This window comes from Salvelinus alpinus, chromosome 15 (genome assembly GCF_045679555.1).
Source record: "Salvelinus alpinus chromosome 15, SLU_Salpinus.1, whole genome shotgun sequence".
Lineage (NCBI taxonomy): Eukaryota > Metazoa > Chordata > Actinopteri > Salmoniformes > Salmonidae > Salvelinus > Salvelinus alpinus.
In genome coordinates, this window is record NC_092100.1 from 39,075,013 (window position 1) to 39,100,341 (window position 25,329).

At 43.9% G+C, this 25,329-nt stretch overlaps 1 protein-coding gene across 2 annotated transcripts; it reads right to left on the reverse strand.

The window, feature by feature from the left end:
* Positions 1-2,746: 2,746 nt before the first annotated feature.
* Positions 2,747-24,665, reverse strand: LOC139540063 (AMP deaminase 3-like). Of its 2 annotated transcripts, none has more exons than XM_071343608.1 (15): positions 24,512-24,665; positions 17,387-17,609; positions 16,972-17,164; positions 16,609-16,774; positions 16,188-16,407; positions 15,957-16,086; positions 15,612-15,806; positions 14,653-14,784; positions 14,399-14,562; positions 11,658-11,784; positions 9,280-9,443; positions 6,936-7,056; positions 4,574-4,747; positions 4,212-4,322; positions 2,747-3,938 (listed from the first exon to the last, which is right to left on the reverse strand). In XM_071343608.1, the coding sequence occupies exons 2-15, from the start codon at positions 17,605-17,607 to the stop codon at positions 3,762-3,764; spliced, it is 2,295 nt and encodes a 764-aa protein (XP_071199709.1). In that variant the 5' UTR covers positions 17,608-17,609; positions 24,512-24,665; the 3' UTR covers positions 2,747-3,761. The 2 variants fall into 2 exon arrangements, with proteins under 2 accessions (XP_071199709.1, XP_071199710.1); XM_071343609.1 differs by having other exon boundaries at positions 17,387-17,612; positions 24,512-24,648.
* Positions 24,666-25,329: the final 664 nt, after the last annotated feature.

The following is a 25,329-nucleotide window of genomic DNA, read 5'->3' on the forward strand; positions in this document are numbered from 1 at the left end:
TTATGGGATTCGTTCCATTGGTTTTGTTGGTAGGCCTACATTATGCTCAAAACCACAATGGCCGATTGGCTACTGTCTAAAACTGTAAGGGTACAGCCTCAGTGTTCACTGTAAACGAATCCCGGAAGTTGCACAAAATTCTCACAATGTTCAAGTTTCCGCTCGCAAGAGCAAAAATGTGCTCAGTGCCCCCAAAAATTCGAGGGAACATTTTGTCATCCATTGAGCATGTTTGGGATGCTCTGGATCGACGTGTACGACAGTGTCTTCCAGTTCCCGCCAATATGCAGCCTATGAAAAGGAGTGGAACAACATCCCACAAGCCACAAGCAACAGCCTGATCAAGTTTATGTGAAGGAGATGTGTCGCGCTGCATGAGTCAAATGGTGGTCACACCAGATACCAGTTTTCTGATCCACACCCCTACTTTTTTTTAAGGTATCTGTGACCAACAGATGCATATCTGTATTCCCAGTCATGTGAAATAGATTAGGGCCCAATTAATTTATTTCAATAGACTGATTTCCTTATATGAATTGTAACAGTGTACTTAAACAACATTTTAATATTTTAAAATGTGTCCACAGAAAATACGTAATTCAGATCTGACCAAATTATTTAGTGTTTGTAAGGTTGACCAATTGCACTTTTGAATATTTTTGTAGTTTACTGTAATTATTAGTGCATCTTTGCGTAAAGGGTTGTTCCATATGATTTTGATCATTTTCTGACTGCACCCCTTTTGATTTGAACAACACCTTCCATACATGTTTGCCCATGGTGAAAGGGAACTTTTGGACCTGAATGCCAAAATATTAAGGAGATTAAGGTGCTCAAAGTTGACCCATTTTGCATACCCAACCCTACCATGAGACATCCATGCTTTAATGCCCATTATCTAAAAAGGCATAAACTCAATGTTTCATGTTCATATACAGTACCTGTCAAAAGTTTGGACACCTACTCATTCCAGGGTTTTTCTTTAATTGTACTTTTTTCTACATTGTAGAATAATAGTGAAGGCATCAAAACTATGAAATTACATATTCTCTTAACCAGCAGTCTTGAAGGAGTTCCCACGTATGCTGAGCACCTGTTGGCTGCTTTTCCTTTTTATATTTATTTGTCCCAGCACCTGTGTAATGAGCATGCTGTTTAATCAGCTTCTTGATATGCCACACCTGTCAGGTGGATGGATTATCTTGGTGAAGGAGAAATGGCATATTACATCATTATGCAGCAGCATACAATACATTTTTGGACTCACCTTGTTGTGCTTTGAACAGGCAGGTGGCGTGGCGGTCCTTTCGTGGGCAAATTTTGTCATCAAAGTCGGGCATTCTCTGGATTTATGGTGCTATCAAGACAACTGGGAACTCTGGGGGAGGTTAAATCATGATGACGTCAGTGGTTGTAGCTTCAGGTTGTAGCTCTAGAAAGAGGCCTGAGTTCCCGACTTACAATTCCGAGATGGATGAGCATCTGAACTCCAAAATGCAAGTTGTCAGACTTCCGAGTTAAGTTGTTTTGAGCGTGGGCCAAATCATGCTTATTTGACAGCATGGCCAATGTTGAATGTTTATAATTTTAAACTTGGAAAAGAGACCCTTAAACCCAGACTTGGGACCACACAGCCAATCCACTGAATAGCAGGCTAGTGATTGCTTTGCAATGCTTGCAGTTAGTCACTGATTCCTTCCAAATCACTGAATTTGCGATTTCCAACTTGTTGTGTAATGTTTTTATGTCCAATGGCCGATGAGCACCGATACGTTTTACCTATAATTTCTCTTCATTATTTCTCTTCATATGACAAGGATTAAAAAGGATTTGCCAGTAGATTGTCGACTTGATTCATGATGTTGACTGCTAGCTAAGATTTTGAAAGTATGATTTTGACATGATTAGTCCAATCAAAGCTACTGTAGATATGTGATTTGACGTCATTTTATCTGTGGCCAATAACCTTGAGACCTCTTGGATGGGCACTTCTAATGTAACTATATGGCAGCACCCAAGGGGCTTGAATTTTCTATCTCTACCCTTAGACTTGGCTATGACGTAGTGTCCCCACTGAGCCAATCACGGCGTAACGCTCCGTATTTTCTGCTGGCTTGCCCCACCACCACAGAAAGCACTGAGCTAGGCTGAAACACCTGCATTTTGGAGCTGTCTTACTCAAGAAAACAAAAAAGAGACCATGTTTGTATTCCTTATATTAAGCAAGCCAGACTGCACAATTCTCTTAATTATTTTATGTACATACTACCAGGGGCACACTCCAACACACAGACATAATTTACAAACAAAGCATGTGTGTTTAGTGAGTCCGCCAGATCAGAGGCAGTAGGGATGACCAGGGATGTTCTCTTAATAAGTGTGTGAATTGGACCAAAATTTTACTTTTAGATGTCAGGGAAAATGTATGGAGTGAAAAGTACATTATTTTCTTTAGGAATGTATTGGAGTAAAAATAGTCAAAAATATCTATAGTAAAGTACAGACACCCAAAAAAATGACGTAAGTAGTACTTTAAAGTATTTTTACTTAAGTACTTTGCAACACTGATTAAATAAACCAATGCCATTGGCTAATAAAGAAGTTCACATTTTGCACATATGTATTTTGTGTATTTTGTCTTCTATTATATTAAAAGAGTGTTGACAACGTCTTGTGATTGCCAGTCTCATATTTGACCGACTGTGTTTCAGGTGCATGTGTTACAATACTTCACACAAACAGAAGCCAACTGTAAGTAACTCTTTATTGTCATATAAAAACATACATTTCCTCTATCGCATCATGTACAATACAGTTGAGTAACATTTATGCTGCATTGAGACCGGTGAAAGTTTCCCAATTTTGTAATATTCGGCACACGATAACAGTTTACCTTTTTGAAGTGCTTTTTGTGGACCATCTCTACAGCAGTGATATAATGACCACATCAGAGGAGCATTCGAAATAGTGGAAGGGGCTCCGTAGCAAAACTCTCTTCACAAACTTGTATAATAAAAAAACACCACACCCTCAGACACAGTTACAACAGAGATACAGACCTCGAAAACAATGCATCAAAATCTATGGCTATCCTTTACATGCGAGTCCCTTTACCTGACATAATAATATCCCTCCTACCACTATGTACTGTATTTCAAATAGAAAGGCCAGAATAACACAATGACCGGTGCTCTCGGATTGGCTTTCAATCTGACGTGAGAGCTCCTGTATTGGCACAGTTGGTAGTATTTCCTGAACAGGACATGAGAACAATGGCAGTGTATAAGCAGTGTCCCTCTGGATCTCATGTTCAACTACAAACAGGGTTTTCATGGTAGGGATGAAGTTCTACTTTATCAAACACCATATGGAAAAAGGCAAACAAAAGAAAACAAGAATCAATAGGGTAATGTTGATTTGCCTAGTGTGGTGTTGTTAGCTTGGCTTGATTTGGTGTGGCTTACACGGTACCGTCTCATTCATTTAGCATGGTGTCTTATTCTCTCAGTATTACCGTAGCGCAGTAACAGTACGGTATTTGGCTGTGGTCTAGAGCTGAAGTGGAGAGAGACCAGAGGTCACTCTAACCCTTTTCAACACTACTGTCCCGACCCAAACCATACTGTGCTGCCACAGATACTTTTAACATTGACCTCTCCAACACTGTCCCAGCAGCTACTGTGTGGTAAATGTGTAACCAGGCAAGCGCAGTACAGCTCCGCCTGGCTCGGTAGTGTGAAAAGGGCCTCTCTGTGCTGTGGTCACTCGACCTGTGTGCCGCTGGCCTCTGTTTTCACAGCCTCCACCAGGAAGCTGAGCTCATTGCACAGGGTCTCGTGGCGGTAGGCCATGCGGATCTGAGCCACATTGGTCCGTCTAATGTCATTCCCGTCAGGCCCGTCCTGCAGGTAGTTGGCCCCCAGGAAGTGCTTCTTTTCCTGGCAGGATTAAAGGGGGATACAGGATACGTGTCACTAAATACGTGTCACTTCGGGGACACAGCACATTGGGACACACTCAGGAGTTACATGAGGTGGTCGGGGATGGCTACAGAAATCACTTGTGAGGTGACGTCCTGGTGAGTTCTCCTAAGCTGTCGGCATGAGCTTATAGAGGGTGAAAGCATCTGTCACGGTCAGCAGGCACTACTGTTTGCCACAACGCTACAATTTACCAAGCAGTTCTATTTCCCAAGTATTGATTTACTGTACCTGATGAGACAGACCACTCTGCAGCACACTGTTCCTGGCGATTTCACATGTGTCACAGGTGCTTAGCTTCCACAGCTGGGCCGCAATGGCATATTCCTCCATTAAGGCCTCCTGCAGCATGGAGAAACAGACAAGGGGGAGTTTCCCCAAAGCTTCTTTGCTAACATGCTACTTTCTTTCACGCACAGAAGATTAACCGTCAAACATTGATTTTACAATTGTTACTCTCTGGTAGGTTGGGTTGTGTAGATATAATTATTATGGTGATAGCTTCATCTTGCCTTCTGGTAGGCTAGTCATTTCTGCCACATTGCTTACACCAATCCAATCCTTTCAGATCTACAGTGCCCAGGGGCTCTAACCTTGGTGTAGTGGAACTGCATGGGGTCATCGGTAGACAGGGACACACACAGGCCCTTCTGAAGGAACTCCTTGAGAGGGTTCTTGGAGTACTCCAGGAACAGGCTGTTGTTGCTCAGAGGAGACATGGCGATGGGGACCTGGGCCAGGTAGTACAGGTACTGCAGCACAGGACTCTGAGAAGGGAGAGATGGAAAGATGTCAACACTCCCTTTGTCTTGGCCATGAACCATGGGTAGGGGGTCGGGTGGGGTTGTTGGGGCAGGTGTGACAGCTAGGAGGGGTCTCAGGTGGGATCTGGGGAAAGGGTGGTTGGGATGGGATGGGAGGGTCAGCTGTATGGTGACCTGGGATCATGGGAGGAGGGAGAGAAAGAGGTTCTTATGGTCTTCCACAACCTTTTACATTTTTCACAGATTGCCATGTTTAAATTGTACCATTTGCAACCTTAGAAAATGTACCAAACTCTGCCATTGTATATTCTACTGCTGTTTCTCATGATTGGTATACAAAAAAAATGTAACACCAAGTTCCAGGGAAGCTTTCCCAATCTTCATTCTTTGATTGTGCAATTCTAGGTCTTTATTGTCTGATCCACCCTTAACATAACAGTATGATAAAGACTTCAATAGATGTAACATGTCCTAGTTCAATCCGATTATTTCACGAGTTAGATGATCAATGGTGCAAATACTCAATGTACTCTATTCAAAGTTAGCAAAAACACGAAGATCTGTTTACAAAGGTAGACAGGTGGTTTTTACTGTATTCGTTTCCACTTAGCTAAAATAAGCTGCTGATTTGTCATGTATGTCATCCCAGTGCCTGTGAAGTGAACATGGTGGAGCTGTGTTGGCAAATGAAAAGTGTCCTTTTGACACAAAGAAGCTGATGTGGAATGATTCAGTTCTCAGTAAGTGGGCGCTCTTGACTTTTTTGGTAAAAAAATACGTTTCTGTGGAAAGCAACCAAGGAGAGGAAATTTGGTAGTTTTGGAGATTTCAAATAGACTGTATATACAAAAGTATGTGGACACCACTTCAAATTTGTGGATTCTGCTATTTCAGCCACACCCGTTGCTGACAGGTGTATATAATCGAACACACAGCCATGCAATCTCAATAGACAAACATTGACAGTAGAATGGCCTTACTGAAGAGCTCCGTGACATTCAACGTGGCACCGTCATAGGATGCCACCTTTCCAACAAGTCAATTCGTCAAATGTCTAGAGCTGCCCCGGTCAACTGTAAGTGCTGTTATTTTGAAGTGGAAACGTCTAGGAGCAACAACGGCTAAGCCACGAAGTGGTATGCCACACAAGCTCTCAGAATTGGACAGCTGAAGTGTGTACTCGTAAAAACCGTCTGTCTTCGGTTGCAACACTCACTACCGAGTTCCAAACTGCCTCTGGAAGCAATGTCAGCACAATAACTGTTTGTCAGGAGCTTCATGAAATGGGTTTCCATGGCCGAGCAGCCGAACACAAGCCAAAGATTACCATGCGCAATGCCAAGCGTCGGATGGAGTGGTGTAAAGCTCGCCGCCATTGGACTCTGGAGCAGTGGAAATTAGTTATCTGGAGTGATGAATCACGCTTCACCATCTGGGTTTGGCGGATGCCAGGAGAACGCTACCTACCCCAATGCATAGTGCCAACTGTAAAGTTTGGTGGAGGAGGAATAATGGTCTGGGGCTGTTTTTCATGGTTCGGCCTAGGCCCCTTAGTTCCAGTGAAAGGAAATCTTAACGCTACAGCATACAGTGACATTTAGACGATTCTTTGCTTCCAACTTTGTGGCAACAGTGTGGGGAAGGCCCTTTCCTGTTTCAGCATGACAATGCCCCCGTGCACAAAGCGAGGTCCATACAGAAATGGTTTGTCAAGATCGGTGTGGAAGAATTTGACTGGCCTGCACAGAGCCTTGACCTCAACCCCATCGAACACCTTTGGGATGAATTGGAACGCCGACTGCGAGCCAGGCTTAATCGCCCAACATCTGTGCCCGACCTCACTAATGCTCTTGTGGCTGAATGGAAGCAAGTCCCCGCAGCAATGTTCCAACATCTAGTGGAAAGCCTTCCCAGAAGAGTGGAGGCCGGTATAGCAGCGAAGGGGGGACCAACTCCATATGAATGCCCATGATTTTGGAATGAGATGTTCGAGGAGCAGGTGTCCACATACTTTTGGTCGTGTAGATTAGACAGTAGGGAAAAGCTTACATTCCCACTGAAAAGTGATTTACGAGCTGTGTGGCTCAACACAGCTTTCAAAGATTATAATTCCTGTTACATGTAATCTGTTACTACCCAACCCTGGGCATGTCATAGGTAATGATTAGGAGTCAGAGTTGAGGTTTCGGACCTTCTTCAGGTTGAGACCGTGGGAGATGTTGTCGGCCGTGAGGAAGGCAGAGACCAGGTGGGTGATAGAGCCGGCCTCGCCACAGTGGGGCCGGAACTGGAAGGTGTTGAGGCCTCGTTCCCTTAGGGAAAACAAAGAATGACGCATTACATAAAGAAGAATAAGGATTTCTGTAACAGTTGGACAAATAAAGTACAGTGGCAAGAAAAAGTATGTGAACCCTTTGGAATTACCTGGATTTCTGCACAAATTGGTCAAAATATTTGATCTGATCTTCATCCAAGTCACAACAATAGACAAACACAGTCTACTTAAACTAATAACACAAACAAGTATATGTTGTCATGTCTTTATTGAACACACTGTGTAAACATTCACCGTGGAGGGTGGAAAAAGTATGCAGCAATAACCTCAACCAAACATTTTCTATAGTTGTGGATCAGACCTGCACATTCCTCTTTCCAAAACTGTTTCAGTACAGCAATATTCTTGGGATGTCTGGTGTGAACCGCTCTCTTGAGGTCATACCACAGCATCTCAATTAGGTTGAGGTCAGGACTCTGACTGGGCCACTCCAGAAGGCGTATTTTCTTCTGTTGAAGCCATTCTGTTGTTGATTTACTACTGTGTTTTTGGTCGTTGTCCTATTGCATCATCCAACTTCTGTTGAGCTTCAATTGGCGGACAGATAGCCTTACATTCTCCTGCAAAATGTCTTGATAAATTTGGGAATTAATATTTCCATCAACGATAGCAAGCTGTCCAGGCCCTGAGGCAGGAAAGCAGCCCCAAACCATAATGTTCCCTCCACCATACTTTACAGTTGGGAGGTTTTGATGATGATGTACTGTGCCTTTTTCTCCACACATAGTGTTGTGTGTTCCTTCCAAACAACTCAACTTTAGTTTAATTTGTCTACAGAATATTTTGCCAGTAGCGCTGTGGAACTTCCTGGTGCTCTTTTGCGAACTTCAGACGTGCAGCAATGTTATTTTTTTGGACAGCAGTGTCCTTTTGTGGTGTCCTCCCATGAACACAATTTTTGTTTAGTGTTTTACGTATCGTAGACTCGTCAACAGAGATGTTAGCATGTTCCAGAGATTTCTGCAAGTCCTTAGCTAACACTAGGATTCTTCTTAACTGTCACGCCCTGATCTGTTTCACCTGTCCTTGTGCTTGTCTCCACCCACCTCCAGGTGTTGCCATTCTTCCCAATTATCCCCTGTGTATTAATACCTGTGTTCTCTGTCTGTTTGTGGCCAGTTCGTCTTGTTATTTCAAGCTATCCAGCGTTTTTCCTGTCAGCGCCTATTGTTTCCCAGCCTCTCTTTCCTCGTCCTCCTGGTTTTTGACCTTTGCATGTCCTGACCCTGTACCCACCCGCCTGACCTCTCTGCCAGACCCTGAGCCGGTCTGCTGTCCTGTACCTTTGCTCCACCTCTGGATTACTGAACTCTGCCTGTCCCTGACCCTGAGTCCACCTGCCGTCCTGTACCTTTGCCTTACCCTGGATCTGCGACCCCTACCTGCCTTGACCTGTCTTTGCCTGCCCCTGTTGCTACAATAAACATTGTTACTTCGACAGTCTGCATCTGGGTCTTACCTTGATTCCTGATATTAACCTCATTGAGCATTCTGCGCTGTGTTCTTGCAGTCATCTTTGCAGGACGGCCACTCCTAGGGAAAGTAGCAACAGTGCTGAACTTTCTCCATTTATCGACAATTTGTCTTACCGTGGACTGATGAACATCAAGGCTTTTAGAGATACTTTTGTAACCCTTTTCTACTTTGTGAAAGTCAACAATTCTTAATCTTAGGTCTTCTGAGATCTCTTTTGTTCGAGGCATGGTTCACTTCAGGCAATGCTTCTTGTGGAAAGCAAACTCAAATTTTGTGAGTGTTTTTTATAGGGCAAAGCAGCTCTAACCAACATCTCCAATCTTGTCTCATTGATTGGACTCCAGGTTAGCTGATTCCTGACTCCAATTAGCTTTTGGAGAAGTCATTAGCCTAGGCGTTCAAATACTTTTTCCAACCTACACTGTGAATGTTTAAATTATCTATTCAATATCGACAAGAAAAATAAAATAATTTGTGTATTATTAGTTTAAGCACACTGTGTTTGTCTATTGTTGTGGCTTAGATGAAGATCAGATCAAATTGTGTGACCAATTTATGCAGAAATCCAGGTAATTCCGAAAGGTTAACATACTTTTTCTTGCCACTGTACTGTGTGTATTGTATATTGCGAGTCTACCATTAATCATAGCAGTGGGCTACACATAGGAATAACATTAGTACAGTACATGTTTTCCTGACACCCTGGTCATGAGCAGTGACTTACTTCCTCAGGTTGTTGAGGACCATGATGTTGGCGTACATGTGGAAGAGGTAGTAACTGTAGGGAGGGTTGTCGCCTGAGGTCCACTCCTCAGGTTTGGGGCTCTTGTAGGAGAACATGTGGTCACTGTGCTTGGACTCATCATCCACGCTGTCGAACCCGGTCACCTACAGGACAGGAGGTGTGGATTTGAGCAGGTGCCATAGCTGATGTACTGTAACAATTTTGGCACTAAATTGCTGCAATACATGATGCTTAACCCAGGAGTGTGTTACACGTTGGTGGTGGTAGAAGTCGTGAGTTACTCTCATATAATGTAAAATGCTTTGAGACCCAGGGGGAAGTACTACTGTATGAATGCAATCCAATAACAACATTTTATTATTAGGAGGAATATATATGTATATGTGTGTATATATGTGTATACATATATATATGTAGGGTAGTCTAGTGGTTAGAGCGTTGGACTAGTAACCGAAAGGTTGCAAGTTCGAATCCCTGAGCTGACAAGGTACAAATCTGTTGTTCTGCCCCTGAACAAGGCAGTTCCTAGGCCGTCATTGAAAATAAGATATATTTGTTAACTGACTTGCCTAGTTAAATAAAGGTAAAATACATTAAAAAATATATATAAATATCAATGTGTTTATATGTATAAATATGTATATGTATATACAGTTGAAGTAGGAAGTTTACATACACTTGGAGTCACTAAAACTTGTTTTTCAACCACTCCACAAATTTCTTGTTAACAAACTATAGTTTTGGCAAGTCGGTTAGGACATCTACTTTGTGCATTTTTCCAACAATTGTTTACAGACAGATTATTTCACTTATAATTCACGGTATCACAATTCCAGTGGTTCAGAAGTTTACATACACTAAATTGACTGTGCCTTTAAACAGCTTGGAAAATTCCAGAAAATGATGTCATGGCTTTAGAAGCTTCTGATAGGCTAATTTACATAATTTGAGTCAATTGGAGGTGTACCTGTGGATGTATTTCAAGGCCTACCTTCAAACTCAGTGTCTCTTTGCTTGACATCATGGGAAAATCAGAAGAAATCAGCCAAGACCTCAGAAAAAAAGTGTAGACCTCCACAAGTCTGGTTCATCCTTGGGAGCAATTTCCAAATGCCTGAAGGTACCACGTTCATCTGTATAAACAATAGTATGCAAGTATAAACACCATGGGACCAGGCAGCCGTCATACCGCTCAGGAAGGAGACGTGTTCTGTCTCCTAGAGACGAACGTACTTTGGTGCGAAAAGTGCAAATCAATCCCAGAACAACAGCAAAGGACCTTGTGAAGATGCTGGAGGAAACAGGTACACAAGTATCTATATCCCCAGTAAAATGAGTTCTATATCGACATAACCTGAAAGGCCGCTCAGCAAGGAAGAAGCCACTGCTCTAAAACCGCCATAAAAAAGCCAGACTACGGTTTGCAACTGCACATGGGGACAAAGATCGCACTTTTTGGAGAAATGTCCTCTGGTCTGATGAAACAATAATAGAACTGTTTGGCCATAATGACCATCGTTATGTTTAGAGGAAAAAGGAGCCTTGCAAGCTGAAGAACACCATCCCAACCGTGAAGCACGGGGTTGGCAGCATCATGTTGTGGGGGTGCTTTGCTGCAGGAGGGACTGGTGCACTTCACAAAATAGATGGCATCATGAGGGAGGGAAATGATGTGGATATATTGAAGCAACATCTCCAGACATCAGTCAGGAAGTTAAAGCTTGGTCACAAATGGGTCTTTCAAATTTACAATAACCCCAAGCATACTTCCAAAGTTGTAGCAATGGCTTAAGGACAACAAAGTCAAGGTATTGGAGTGGCCATCACAAAGACCTGACCTCAATCCTATAGAAAACTTGTGGGCAGAACTGAAAAAGCGTGTGTGAGCAAAGAGGCCTTACAAACCTGACTCAGTTACACCAGCTCTGTCAGAAGGAATGGGCCAAAATTCAACCAACTTATTGTGGGAAGCTTGTGGAAACGCGAAACGTTTGACCCAAGTTAAACAATTTAAAGGCAATGTAACCAAATAGTAATTGAGTGTATGGAAACTTCTGACCCACTGGGAATGTGAAATAAATAAAAGCTGAAATAAATCATTCTCTCTACTATTATTCTGAAATTTCACATTCTTAAAAAAAAGTGGTGATCCTAACTGACCTAAGACAGGGAATTTTTATTAGGATTAAATGTCAGGAATTGTGAAAAACTGAGTTTAAATGTATTTAACTGTGTATGATAGGTGTATGATAATTTCCGACTTCAACTGTATGTGTGTGTAGTTATTTCACCATTTCTGACTTGGAAAATCAGTCTGATAAAGTTGAGCTACTCCACTGTGTGTTGTAAATACTCACGTATTTCAAGAAAACGTGTATCTCCTTGTTCTTTTGTGGATTGACTGTAGCCTCGAACAGTGGGAGGAAAATATTCTCCAGCAGCTTGGCGAAGTTCTGTATTATCTTCTTCGACCTGAAAATGTCACTGCAAGACAAAATGTTACATTTGTGAAACATATCTTTAGATGTGACTTGCTTGATCACTGTAAGACTGATGGTGGATCCAGTTCAATTATTTGTTGATTAATAATAATGCTGACAACAGCCTTTATTTGTTAAAGTAGCAGCACCATTCCTACTATCCTTTGTGTGATTTATACCCTGTTAAAATATTTTATCAAGGGTTAAGATAAATGATGAAATATTCTACCCAGAAACTTAACCATTAGGATTAGAGGTTATGTAGCATGGACAAGGGGTAATTAAAAATGATAACCATTGGGGAAGAAAGGAATGTATGTGTGTGCCGAAAGAAAGCAAAGAGACTCATTTACCTATGTTTGAACCGACCCAGCTATAACTCTGTGGAGATAAGATAAGACAGGGAGAGAGCCCCTCCAGGTTTTCTGTATCTGGGGGGGACTGGAACTGTCAGCTGAGTGGTAATAAACTGTGGTGAGACTTCAGGGGATAATCCAAATATAGTGTGTATGTATGTGCGTAGGTTAAGAGAAGGTTATAAAAGGAACGTCTTTGTATATGCACAGGAGAGCTCTCGCAAATAAACTTGGATTTGATCAATTGTGAGCTGGGAATTCTGTCTGTTTCATTTAAAACCAGAACTTTACAACCTCTGGGTTGCAGACCGATTAAGATAATTGAAATGTATGAACATTGATTACAAAATGCTATAACATACACTCAAAGAAAACATTGTTCCAAAATGGTTCTTCGGCTGTCTCCATAGGAGCACACTTTTTGGTTCCATGTAGAACCCTGTGTGGAAAGGGTTCTACAAGGAACCCAAAAAGGTTCTACCTGGAACCAAAAATGGTTCTTCAAATGGTTATTCTATGGGGACAGCCAAATAACCCTTTTAGGTTCTGGGAATGAATTGCTTCTAAGTTAAATATCAACCAGCAAAAGGGACCATAAATTTGATTGATTAACCTTGGTTGACAATGTAATGTCCTAAACTCAGCAAAAAAAAGAAACATCCCTTTTTCAGGTCCCTTTCTTTCAAAGATAATTCGTAAAAATCCAAATAACTTCACAGATCTTCATTGTAAAGGGTTTCAACACTGTTTCCCATGCTTGTTCAATGAACCTTTAACAATTAATGAACATGCACCTGTAGAATAGTTGTTAAGACACTAACAGCTTACAGACGGTAGGCAATTAAGGTCACAGTTTTGAAAACTTAGACACTAAAGAGGCCTTTCTACTGACTCTGAAAAACACCAAAAGAATGATGCCCAGGGTCCCTGCTCATCTGCGTGAACGTGCCTTAGGCATGTTGCAAGGAGGCATGAGGACTGCAGATGTGGCCAGGGCAATAAATTGCAATGTCCGCACTGTGAGACGCCTAAGATAGCGCTACATGGAGACAGCTGATCATCCTCGCAGTGGCAGACCACGTGTAACAACACCTGCACAGGATCGGTACATCCGAACATCACACCTGCGGGACAGGTACAGGATGGCAACAACTGCCCGAGTTACACCAGGAACGCACAATCCCTCCATCAGTGCTCAAACTGTCCCCAACAGGCTGAAAGAGGCTGGACTGAGGGCTTGTAGGCCTGTTGTAAGGCAGGTCCTCACCAGACATCACCGGCAACGACGTCGCCTATGGGCAAAAACCCACCGTCGCTGGACCAGACAGGACTGGCAAAAAGTGCTCTTCACTGACAAGTCGCGGTTTTGTTTCACCAGGGGAGATGGTCGGATTCGCGTTTATCGTCTAAGGAATGAGCATTACACCGAGGCATGTACTCTGGAGCGGGATCGATTTGGAGGTGGAGGGTCCGTCATGGTCTGGGGCGGTGTGTCACAGCATCATTGTGACTGAGCTTGTTGTCATTGCAGGCAATCTCAAAGCTGTGCGTTACAAGGAAGACAACCTCCTCCCTTATGTGGTACCCTTCCTGCAGGCTCATCCTGACATGACCCTCCAGCATGAACACTGACATTCCTGTCTTGCAGGAAATCATGCACAGCCATACTACTCGTTCTGTGCGTGATTTCCTGCAAGACAGGAATGTCAGTGTTCTGCCATGGCCAGCGAAGAGCCCGGATCTTAATCCCATTGAGCACGTCTGGGACCTGTTGGATCGGCGGGTGGGGGCTAGGGCCATTCCTCCCAGAAATGTCTGGGAACTTGCAGGTGCCTTGGTAACATCTCACAGCAAGAACTGGCAAATCTAGTGCAGTCCATGAGGAGGAGATGCACTGCAGTACTTAATGCAGCTGATGGCCACACCAGATACTGACTGTTACTTTTGATTTTGACCCCCCCTTTGTTCAGGGACACATTATTCAATTTCTGTTAGTCACATGTCTGTGGAACTTCAGTTTAGTTTATGTCTCAGCTGTTGAATCTTGTTATGTTCATACACATATTTACACATGTTAAGTTTGCTGAAAATAAACACAGTTGACAGTGAGAGGACGTTGCTTTTACACATCTTCGTTGCCATTACAACTAGTGTAGTTTTACAAAGACCATTATGGTTGAAGCATTATAGTACCACTAGCCTAGAGATCAGCATTGAGAGCAACATTCCCTTATCTTCCCTTCTTCTCCCTGTGGCACTTACTAGATCCTGGGCACCTGGATGATCCAGCGCATGTTGGGGGAGTGAACCTTGTGCTGGATGAACCATGAGGCCAGGCTCTCCCACTCATCAGGGGAGCGGCCGTAGATGGACATACGGGGCTCTGCGTGCTGGTACTTACTCTCCTCCAGCTCATGAGCCACTTCCTGTTATAGAGGAAGAGGAAAGGAATTACAGTACGTTAGAGATTCCCATGATAGTGGAGTTGTGATATTGATCTTAAGTTGATGCTATACCTTGATGATGCGTGCAAAGTATTCCCCTTTGATGTAGTTGTCTGTTTTCAGGTAAATCTCTCGGAGTTCGCTGGCTCCCACAGGGTTGTACTTGGAGTTGAACTTATCAAAGCGGTGGAATGTTTGCCTTCCCTAAGAGAGTACACATTTATAATTTATTACATGTTTTTGTCAACAACAGCAGTTTAGCACCACTATCATTGTGATCCTCAAACACACTATTGGCAAGTTACATGGAACCTACAGCAGAACTGCAATTGTTTAAAGACATACTTCTGAATATTCATATATGCATTATAATGGTGTTATGAACTGCTTATGAACAGTTTAATCGTCATGCAGAATAGGTTATTAAATGTGTTAAAAATAATGACAGGCCTCCCGGGTGGCGCAGTGGTCTAGAGCACTGCATCGCAGTGCTATGCTGCGCCACCAGAGTCTGGGTTCGCGCCCAGGCTCTGTCGCAGCCGGCCGCGACCGGGAGGTCCGTGGGGCGACGCACAATTGGCTTAGCGTCGTCCGGGTTAGGGAGGGTTTGGCCGGTAGGGATATCCTTGTCTCATCGCGCTCCAGCGACTCCTGTGGCGGGCCGGGCGCAGTGCGCGCTAACCGAGGGGGGCGGGTGCACGGTGTTTCCTCCGACACATTGGTGCGGCTGGCTTCCGGGTTGGAGGCGCGCTGTGTTAAGAAGCAGTGCGGCTTGGTTGGGTTGTGCTTCGGAGGACGCATGACTTTCGACCTTCGTCTCTCCCGAGCCCGTACGGGAGTTGTAGCGATGAGACAAGATAGTAATTACTAGCGATTGGATACCACGAAAATTGGGGAGAAAAGGGGATAAAAAAAAAATAATAATAATAATAATAATAATAATGACATAACCTATAAACTGTAGTAACCTAAATACTATCCAACAATAGTATTTCAAGCATTGCGTCTAAAAGTTTCTAGAACATTCTTACAGCGTGTACGTCCAGGGAGTCCACAGTGAGGTCATAGGGGTCCATGGCCAGGGTGTCAAACACCTGTTTCAAGGTGATCATCTGGCCCCCCTTCTCCAGCACCACGCGGTCTGCCTCGGTCTTGTAGGTGGTCTGGATGAACTTCAGCAGGTGCTTCTGGTTCATGCAAGCGGCTGCGTGGATGTGAGTGTCTACCTGTATGCGCGAGGAGGCATAAGCCGACATATTTTGTCAGCTTGTTCTAAAGCACAGCTTGAGTCAGTGAGATGTCATTTATGACCATGTAATCATGGGAGTTTCAACCCTTGCATTTGCATTCCATCTTATACTCTATGCGTCACCAACCTTCCTGACGTTATAGAAGTCTCTGTGAGGAACACCTTTCAGCTCCTTCAGCTCAGCCATCTCATTCAGCATCTCGTGCAGATAGAACTTGGAGGCCACAAAGTTCAGTCGTCTGTGGCAGTAGGTTTTCCTGGAATGACAATGAGATAATATTAGAAACACCGTAATCGAGAGGGTCATTGGGAACTGGGCAACAGTGTGAGGTGGTGATGTCGGTGGTGGGCTGCTCACGTGGGCCCGTCTACGATCATGGCGAGGACATGGCTCAGGTCTATGGCGAAGGTCTCCAAGTCGGGGTAGGGCAGGCTGTGGGGCTGCTGCTGCTTCAGGGCCTCTGCATCGTCGTACACGTACACGATGCCGTCCTTCATCTGCAGCGAGTAGTTCAGGTCGTCAGGGATGCCCTCCGTAGTGTACGGGTCCTCCCCCTCGCGAGGGCAGGGGCACATATCTGCAGAGGACAGGATTAAATAAGTGACCAGAGGGAAGAGAGGAGAGAGATGATAGGTGAAAGGAAATGACAGAAGAAGAGGCTGAGAACGAGTGTCTCGAAGTGGAGTTACTTTTCTAAAGCTTGAGCTCAGAAATAATCTCTCTTAGCCCCAAAGCTGGTATGTGGTTGATGCTGGATGTGTACAGTGTGATTCTCTACCTGGCAAGATCTCGTCCTCCACGTTCCACTTCTGGTTCTCAGCACTGCGAAGGAACTGGGCGGTGGTTCTGGGGAAGCGGTGGTAGGCCAGCCTGGAGTACTTCTCCCTGATGAACAGGGCCTTCATCAGTGTCTTGGCTGCCTGCTCATAGTCCTCCACTGTGATCTGGGAAAAATGCATGTTGACAGGCCATTATAGGCAATACACTGTCATTAGAAATGGCAACTCCTAGAAGTATTGTTTCCAAGCTAGCTCTTGCCTTGGTATAATTTTTTGGTGGGTCATTGTGTGAAGGAAATGACATGATTTGTGATGTGATTCAATGAGATTATATAAATATATTATTTTATGATGACGCTTACCCCTGCACAATAATCTCCGCTGATGGTGACCCTCTGGAACTCTGGGGAGTTCTCTGGGATACTGGGGCAGACAGGGGCGCCAGGGAAGAGCAGAGGGGTGACTACAGACATAGCCCACTCTGGATTGATGTTGAGGGAACTGGGGAACTGCTGAGATACCAACTGGGAACGCTTCATCTTAAAACTCTTCTTCCTGGAGAGACCAACATCATACAAGTGGAGTGGACATTCTGGATCCTATTCTCCTTTTCAAATCAATGTCATTCCAGTCACTTTGGTAAAATAATACTCACTGAAAATGTCTACATTTGAAGTTCAGTTAATTTCAGTGACTTGACATGAAATGAAATACTTTGAAATTGACTCCCAAAGTCCCTGACCTATTAGACCCATTAGTTTATATGTGCCCTCTGACCTCTTGGTGCTTTCCTCTGAGTACTGCTCGGCGATCTCCTTGAGCATCTCCATCTCCCGGTCCTGGTGCAGGCCGATGGGGCAGTCCTCAGGCACGGTGTACATGGACAGGGCATCCTTGGTGTCCTCCTCCTTCAGCACCGAGGCGTACACCTTCTCTGCCAGCAGACGCACCGACTCATCCACCTCGCTCAGCGAGATCTTGGGGAACTGACGCGGCATCTCTACTGAAACAGAGGAACACAGGTTTAAAGCACATAGTGAAATTGTCCTTAGAATTCAGTTATAAAATGACTTATAGAGTACAAGTCAAAGGTTTGGACACACCTACTCATTCCAGAGTTTTTTTCTTTATTTTTACTATTTTCTACATTGTAGAATAATAGTGAAGACATCAAAACTATGAAATAACACATATGGAATCATGTAGTAACCAAAAAACTGTTAAACAGATTCTTCAAAGTAGACACCCTTTGCCTTGATGACAACTTTGCACACTTGGCTTTCTCTCAACCAGCTTCATGAGGTAGTCACCTGGAATGCATTTCAATGAACAGGTGTGCCTTGTTAATTTGTGGAATTTATTTCCTTCTTAATGCATTTGAGTCAATCAGTTGTGTTGTGACAAGGTAGGGGTGGTATACAAAAGATAACCTTATTTGGTAAAAGACCAAGTCCATATTTTGGCAAGAACAGCTCAAATATGCAAAGCGAAACGACAGCCCATCATTACTTTAAGACATGAAGGTCAGTCAATCCTGAAAATGTCAAGAACTTTGAACATTTCTTCAACTGCAGTCGCAAAAAACCTCAAACGCTATGATGATGAGGACCGCCACGGGAAAGGAAGACCCAGAGTTATAAGCTCATTAGAGTTAACTGCACCTCAGAATTGCAGCCCAAGTAAATGCTTCACAGAGTTCAAGTAACAGACACATCTCAACATCAACTGTTCAGAGGAGACTGCGTGAATCAGGCCTTCATCGTCAAATTACTGCAAAGAAACCACTACTAAAGGACACCAATAAGAAGAGACTTGCTTGGGCCAAGAAATGGACATTAGACCACTGGAAATCTGTTCTTTGGTCTGATGAGTTAAAATTTCAGATTTTTTGTTCCAACCGCTGTGTTTTTGTGAGGCGCAGAGTATGTGAACGGATGATCTCCACATGTGTGGGTCCCACCTTGTGGGACGATGTGGGGGAGCTTTGCTGGTGACACTGTCTGTGATTTATTTAGAATTCAAGGCACACTGAACCAGCATGGCTACCACAGCATTCTGCAGCGATACGCCATCCCATCTGGTTTGTGCTTAGTGGGACTATCGTTTGTTTTTCAACAGGACAATGACCCAACACACCTCCAGGCTGTGTAAGGGCTATTTGACCAAGAAGGAGAGTGATGGAGTGCTGCATCAGATGACCTGGCTTTCACAATCACCCGACCTCAACCCAATTGAGATGGTTTGGGATGAGTTGGACCATAGAGTGAAGGAAAAGCAGCCAACAAGTGCTCAGCATATGTGGGAACTCCTTCAAGACTGTTGGAAAAGCATTCCAGGTGAAGCTGGTTGAGAGAATGCCAAGAGTGTGCAAAGCTGTCATCAAGGCATAGGGTGGCTATTTTGAAGAATCTAAAATCTCTTTTGATTTGTTTAACCCTTTTTTGGTTACTACATGACTCCATATGTGTTATGTCATATAGTTTTGATGTCTTCACCATTATTCTACAATGTAGAAAATAGTTTAAAAAAATTAAGAAAAACCCTTGAATGAGTAGGTGTGTCAACTTTTGACTGGTTCTGTAAATTACTTATAAATGAAGACTGTTGGTATGATTATTATATTGTCTATGATGAAATACTACTGCTGTTAGGGAAAATAAAATATTATCTTGACAGAGGCAGTAAATACAAGCACAACAGGCTGAATCTGAGAGCATGGTGTAATGGGAACACGTGTTTGCAACACCTCAGCTTAAATCACTGCAGTAAACATGTCCTTGAGTGTCCTTGTCTCCTGTTTCTATGTGCCCTCATTTGCTGTCAGAGTCATAATCATGTTACAGTAAACAGAACTGTTCACCAAAAAGGTCACGTTACAGAGACTGCATCACTTTTGACCTCCTGGATCAGAGGTCAGTCACTGAGCATGAAAATAAAAATCGTTCTCCCACCCAGCCTCTCTTTCTCCAATTATCTGTCTCAGTGACTCTGTACATTTTGTCTGTAAAGCATTTTCGACTGTGATGCAGACAAAATGGCCTTGATAATGTGTTGAGCATGCATATCAATCAAATATCAGTTCATGGGATAGTATGAGCTCATGGCTGATCATGTCTATATTGTTACTGCACAGGATGGGAAAAAAAGAATGAGTTTTTAAAATGAGTGACCATATTAGGCAACTGCCTTCCCCCTCCTCCCCCCCAAAAAGTTTATAAATGATTCCTGTCTTGTTCTACAGAATTGCCCGTAGGCTTGGTTCAGGGTTGATCTGGTTACCGTGGTGTTTGTTTCTGCCTGGCGGTTTCACAAAACCACTGTTATGCAACAAACATGGTTTCGTTTACGTCTTTCAGTTCCAGTGTCTGTTTCTGTGTTGTAGCACAAAACCAACTCTATTCACATTAAACGAGACAGAATATTCCCAGTCAGACCAAGCGGACAGAGATAATGAGGGGTTAACAATCTCGAGGTCCATTTCTACTGTAAAAGGCAAAGAGAACCCAGAGTGTTTGTTGTTTTAGTATTCAGTTATTTGCAGACTATATTACTCTTGGTTCCCAGGACCTTTTTGTTTATTCCTGTAGCCCTCAAGCCTTACAATTACCGGGCTTCCATTTGCAACCAACTGATTCTGCTGATTCACGTAGCTCAGCCATTTTGGAGTGACACAGACCTTCGGTTGCTATTCAACTCCCAGTCTATGATGTTTGCTGTGCTCTTATTTTATTGACCATGTCTCCACGTGTGACTATTAATACTAGTGCCACTATTAGGGTAGCATCTGTGACTGAGTGGGTCAGTTGGCCAGTTCACCAGTCAGACGTCACGGATACTGTGTAGAGCAACAAGCCACCCTATCAAATTAGTGCTTCGCTGTTGACTCTCTTTCACCAAATGTTAACATGGAACTCAAGCTATCTAAGATCTTTCAACAATTTTTTTGTTGTTGAAAAAATAGGCCTACAATGCTTTGGAACATTTCCCCCCTGGTTGGAACATTTCCAGCCTGTTCCTCGTCCAGCGTCTCTAGGAAGGCCGCATTTCCGACGAGTCTTCCCAACACATGCATACTGTTCAAACAGCTGGGCAGTCTCATCAAATTAAATGTTATTTATCTCATGCACTGAATACAACTGGTGTAGACTTTACAGTGAAATACTTGTTTACAAACCGTTCCCAACGATGCAGAGTACAAGTACCAGATCAATGTGCAGAGATACTTGAGGTAGATACAGTGCATTTGGAAAGTATACAGACCCCTTGACTTATTCCACGTTTTGTTACATTACAGCCTTATTCTAAAATGTATTACATAGTTTTTCCCTCCTCAATCTACACACAATACACCATAATGACAAAGCAAAACAGGTTTCTAGAAATGTTTGCACATTTATTACAAATAAAAAACAGAAATATCACATTTACATAAGTATTCAGACCCTTTACTCAGTACTTTGTTGAAGCACCTTTGGCAGTGATTACAGTCTCAAGTCTTTTTGGGTATGACTCTACAAGCTTGGCACACCTGTATTTGGGGAGTTTCTCACATTCTTCTCTGCAGATCCTCTCAAGCTCTGTCAGGTTGGATGGGGAGCAGCGCTGAAAAAAATCCCCACAGCATGATGCTGCCACCACCGTGCTTCACAGTCGGGATGGTGCTAGGTTTCCTCCAGACGTGACTCTTGGTATTTAGGCCAAAGAGTTGAATCTTGGTTTCATCAGATCAGAGATTCTTGCTTCCTTTAGGTGCCTTTTGGCAAACTCCAAGCTGTCTGTCTTGTGCCTTTTACTAAGTAGTAGCTTCCGTCTGGCCACTCTACCATAAAAGCCTGATTGGTGGAGTGCTGCAGAGATGTGTTCTCCCATCTCCACAGAGGAACTCTGGAGCTCTGTCAGAGTGACCATCTGGTTCTTGGTCACCTCCCTGACCAAGGCCCTTCTTCCCTTATTGCTGAGTTTGCCGGTGCGGCTGAGTCTTGGTGGTTCCAAAATTCCACTGGCCACTGTTCTTGTAGAAACATCTGAAGGATGATCAATGGAAACAGGATGCACCTGAGCTCAATTTCGAGTATCATAGCAAAGGGTCTGAATACTTATGTGAATAAGGTATTTCTGTTTTTTGTTTGTTTATACATTTACAAAAAATTCTATAAACCTGTTTTTGCATCATCATTATGGGGTATTGTCTGTGGATTGATGAGGGGATAAAAAGAAAATCAATTGTAGAATAAGCTGTAATGTAACAAAATGTGAAAAAAAGTCAAGGGGTCTGAATACTTTCCTAATGCACTGTATGTACATAAAGGCAGGGTAAAGTGACTAGGCATCCGGTTAGATAATAATAAGAGCAAAATTAAGAACAGTAACAGCAGCAAATTATCAGAGTGCGTGCGTGCGTGCGTGCGTGCGTGCGTGCGTGCGTGCGTGCGTATATAGTGTTTGAATGTGTTAGGGATTTGTGTAGGAGTGACTGTGTGAGTGAGTGTGTGTATATGGTGTGTGTATATAAAGTCTAGTGAGTGTGCATAGAGTCAGTGCAGATAATTGACTATTTAGCAGTCTGGCTGTTTAGCAGCCTTATGGCTTGGGGATAGAAGCTGTCTCGGAGCCTGTTGGTCCGAGAGCCGAGGCTCCGGTACCGTTTTCCCTACGGTAGCAGAGTGAAAAGTCTATGACTTGGGTGGCTGGAGTCTTTGGCCATTTCTGACACCGCCTGTTATGGATGGCAGGGAGCTCGGCCCCAGTGATGTACTGGGCTGTCTGCACCACCCTTTGTAACGTTTTGCGTGATGCAGCCGGTCGAGATGCTCTCAATGGTGCAGCTGTAGAACCTTTTTGAGGATCTGAGAGCCCATGCGGGTGTGTGTGGTCCTTCGTGATGTGGATGCCAAGGAACTTAAAGCTCTCGACCCGCTCCACAACAGCCCCGTCGATGTGGTTGGGGGCGTGCTCTTCCCTCTTTTTCCTATTGTCCACGATCAGCTCCTTGGTCTCCTTGACGTTGAGGGAGAGGTTGTTGTCCCGGCACCACACTGCTAAGTTTCTGACCTCCTCAGAGTCAAACTCAGCTGGTCATGGAACCCCACCCAACCCATATGCTGTCTATGGCAGCCTGACGCATATACATACAACACAGTCAACAACAGTGTATATGGGGACAATAAACTGAGTAATTTACTGAGTGATTTAGTTGTTGACTTTGTGTCCGTGTGGAAGGTCAGTGCCTCTATACACCATCACACACACAATCCAAACACATGACATCATCAAACTGGCGACTCATCCTAACTTATTGTCATTTCCTCTGAAAATGCCCCTTTTTCAGCATTTGCCTATTGTCAACTAGCTGTGCTTCATCACAGTATTTTCTTGCACACAGGAAGTGCTCTATCCAGTAGATCCCGACCCTCAGAGTGCCCCAAGCCATATAAATTCAATGACCTCTGCCATTCACACCACGCCCATTGTCATCACAACACAACGGGACGGTCAGTAGCTAGCTTTATCTCTCACTCTTACCTTCTGCAGTGATCCGGGCCATGCCTTGCTCTCTGGCTCTGAGTAATGAGTCTGTAGTGACTTTCTCTGTCTCTCTTGTGAATCTCTTTGTGTCACTCTGTTGATCACTACTGTGACGCAGGAGGGGCTCCCTGTGGTGACTCTCTGTCTCTCTTGTGAATCTCTTTGTATCACTCTGTTGGTCACTACAGTGATGCAGGAGGGGTTCCCTGTTGTGTCTCTCTCTGTCTCTGTTTTGACAGCCTCTCTGTCTCTTCGGTGTGATACAGTTGCTTTATCTCTTTCTGTGTGTCTTTCTCAGGATTCGCTCAGTTGTTTATCAGCCCTGGTCGGTGTATGAGGCAGCAGCTGGTTGTTTCTGTGTCTTGTGTATCCTTTCCCTCTCTATTTTAGGAGGCTGGGAGCGTCATGGCGACCCGACCCGCTAATCCAAGTCGTGTATGTCACAACTGGCTCTCAGCGAGGCAGTGACTCAGCACTCACTGAGAGATAAGGTGATGGGGGAACCTAATGTCCTCCTGATCCCCCCCCACCCACCCACCCACCCACCATACACTGTAACAGTTGTAAGGAGAACAGGAGAGCAGAGTACTTCATTCTTGCTTGAATAGATCATTAGTGGCAGGAGGCAACCTCTTTGCCTTTGATTTTCTAGTCATGTCTTTGAGGGAGGCAAGCAAGACGCTCTGCTAAACAGCAAAGGTAAAACATATGCTTGTCTGCACCAGCTGGCTCTACTTAAAGCCAGGCCTGGAACTGGGCCATGCCAGCCTGCCCGGAGCATAGCAACCACGGCTTGCACTGTGGTGGACAGGCAACTGAGCTTTACCAGGTTTCCATAGTCCATAACAGGACCAAGAATACAAGTACCTGATATAATAGAGTGTTCTGTGCGCACTAGAGCTCATGGCAATTTATGGAACACTCTGTCCCTGAAGCATTGTCACACTGAATGAAACACAGTGAAGGACACAATGTTGAAGTAAAATGCACACATTCCCAAACCCATGCTTTGATAGATCTTGACGTAGGATACCAGGCATAGAGTACTGAATCCAATTTGCAGTGAGTGGCCTCCTTTACCCTTAGTATGCGCTGGGTGTCAACAGTCACATGTGCCCCTAAGCATTTACAGAAACAACAAACATAATGTAATTCAATAGTAGTATGCTGACACACCAGGGTGAGAAATGCCTGGAGCTATTTGTGCGGTGTAGTAATCACAATCACTGGTCCAGTGGCAGGGAATGGAAAGTGTCAGGAACAAGTCAGATTACAAACACAGAGGGCAGTGAAAAATATGTCATTTGTCTCCAATGAAAACATGCAACCCCCCCCCCCCCCCGCCAAAGTACGTAGAGACATAGGGCTGCTACTTACCCCAAAGCGTAACAAAGCTGAGAAGGTGGTAGATATATTGTCTTGGTGCGTGGTTTATTTGTTCGGTGTTGTGTCCTGATGCTACAGAATCAGACGAGTGGAGTGAGTGTGTGGTGCTCTCAGCAGACTACTTCTATTTATGTATCTTTTTAACGGCTGAGCTGCGTCTCCCCGGCCTCTCCTTTATTCGCATGGAAACAATTGGAGGAAGCCTGACTCCGCCTCGGAAAGCGTTGCTGCTGTACGTGCCCATCCCACAGAGACTTGTGTGTGTGCCAGTCCTATCATATCCTGTCCCAGTCCCAAAACCACCACTTCCCCATCTCTCACTCCTACTCTCACTCCCACTCAGTGTAACGGGTGTCGTCGTCTGATGAGGAAGAATCGGACCAAAGCGCAGCGTGGTGAGTGTTCATGACTTTTATTGAACTGAACACTGAAACAAAAATAACAAAATGAATAAACGAAACCGAAACAGTCCTGTCAGGTGCAGAACACTAAACAGAAAACAACTACCCACAAAACACAGGTGGGAAAAGGCTACCTAAGTATGGTTCCCAATCAGAGACAACGATAGTCAGCTGTCCCTGATTGAGAACCATACCCGGCCAAAACAAAGAAATACAAAACATAGAAAAAATAACATAGAATGCCCACCCAAATCACACCTTGACCAAACCAAAATAGAGACATAAAAAGCTCTCTACGGTCAGGGCGTGACACTCAGGGCCACACACAACCACAGCCACAGATTATTGCTTGACTAATTATGGCATTGGAATTGTATTATATGAAGGATTGTGACATTTTGCAATATA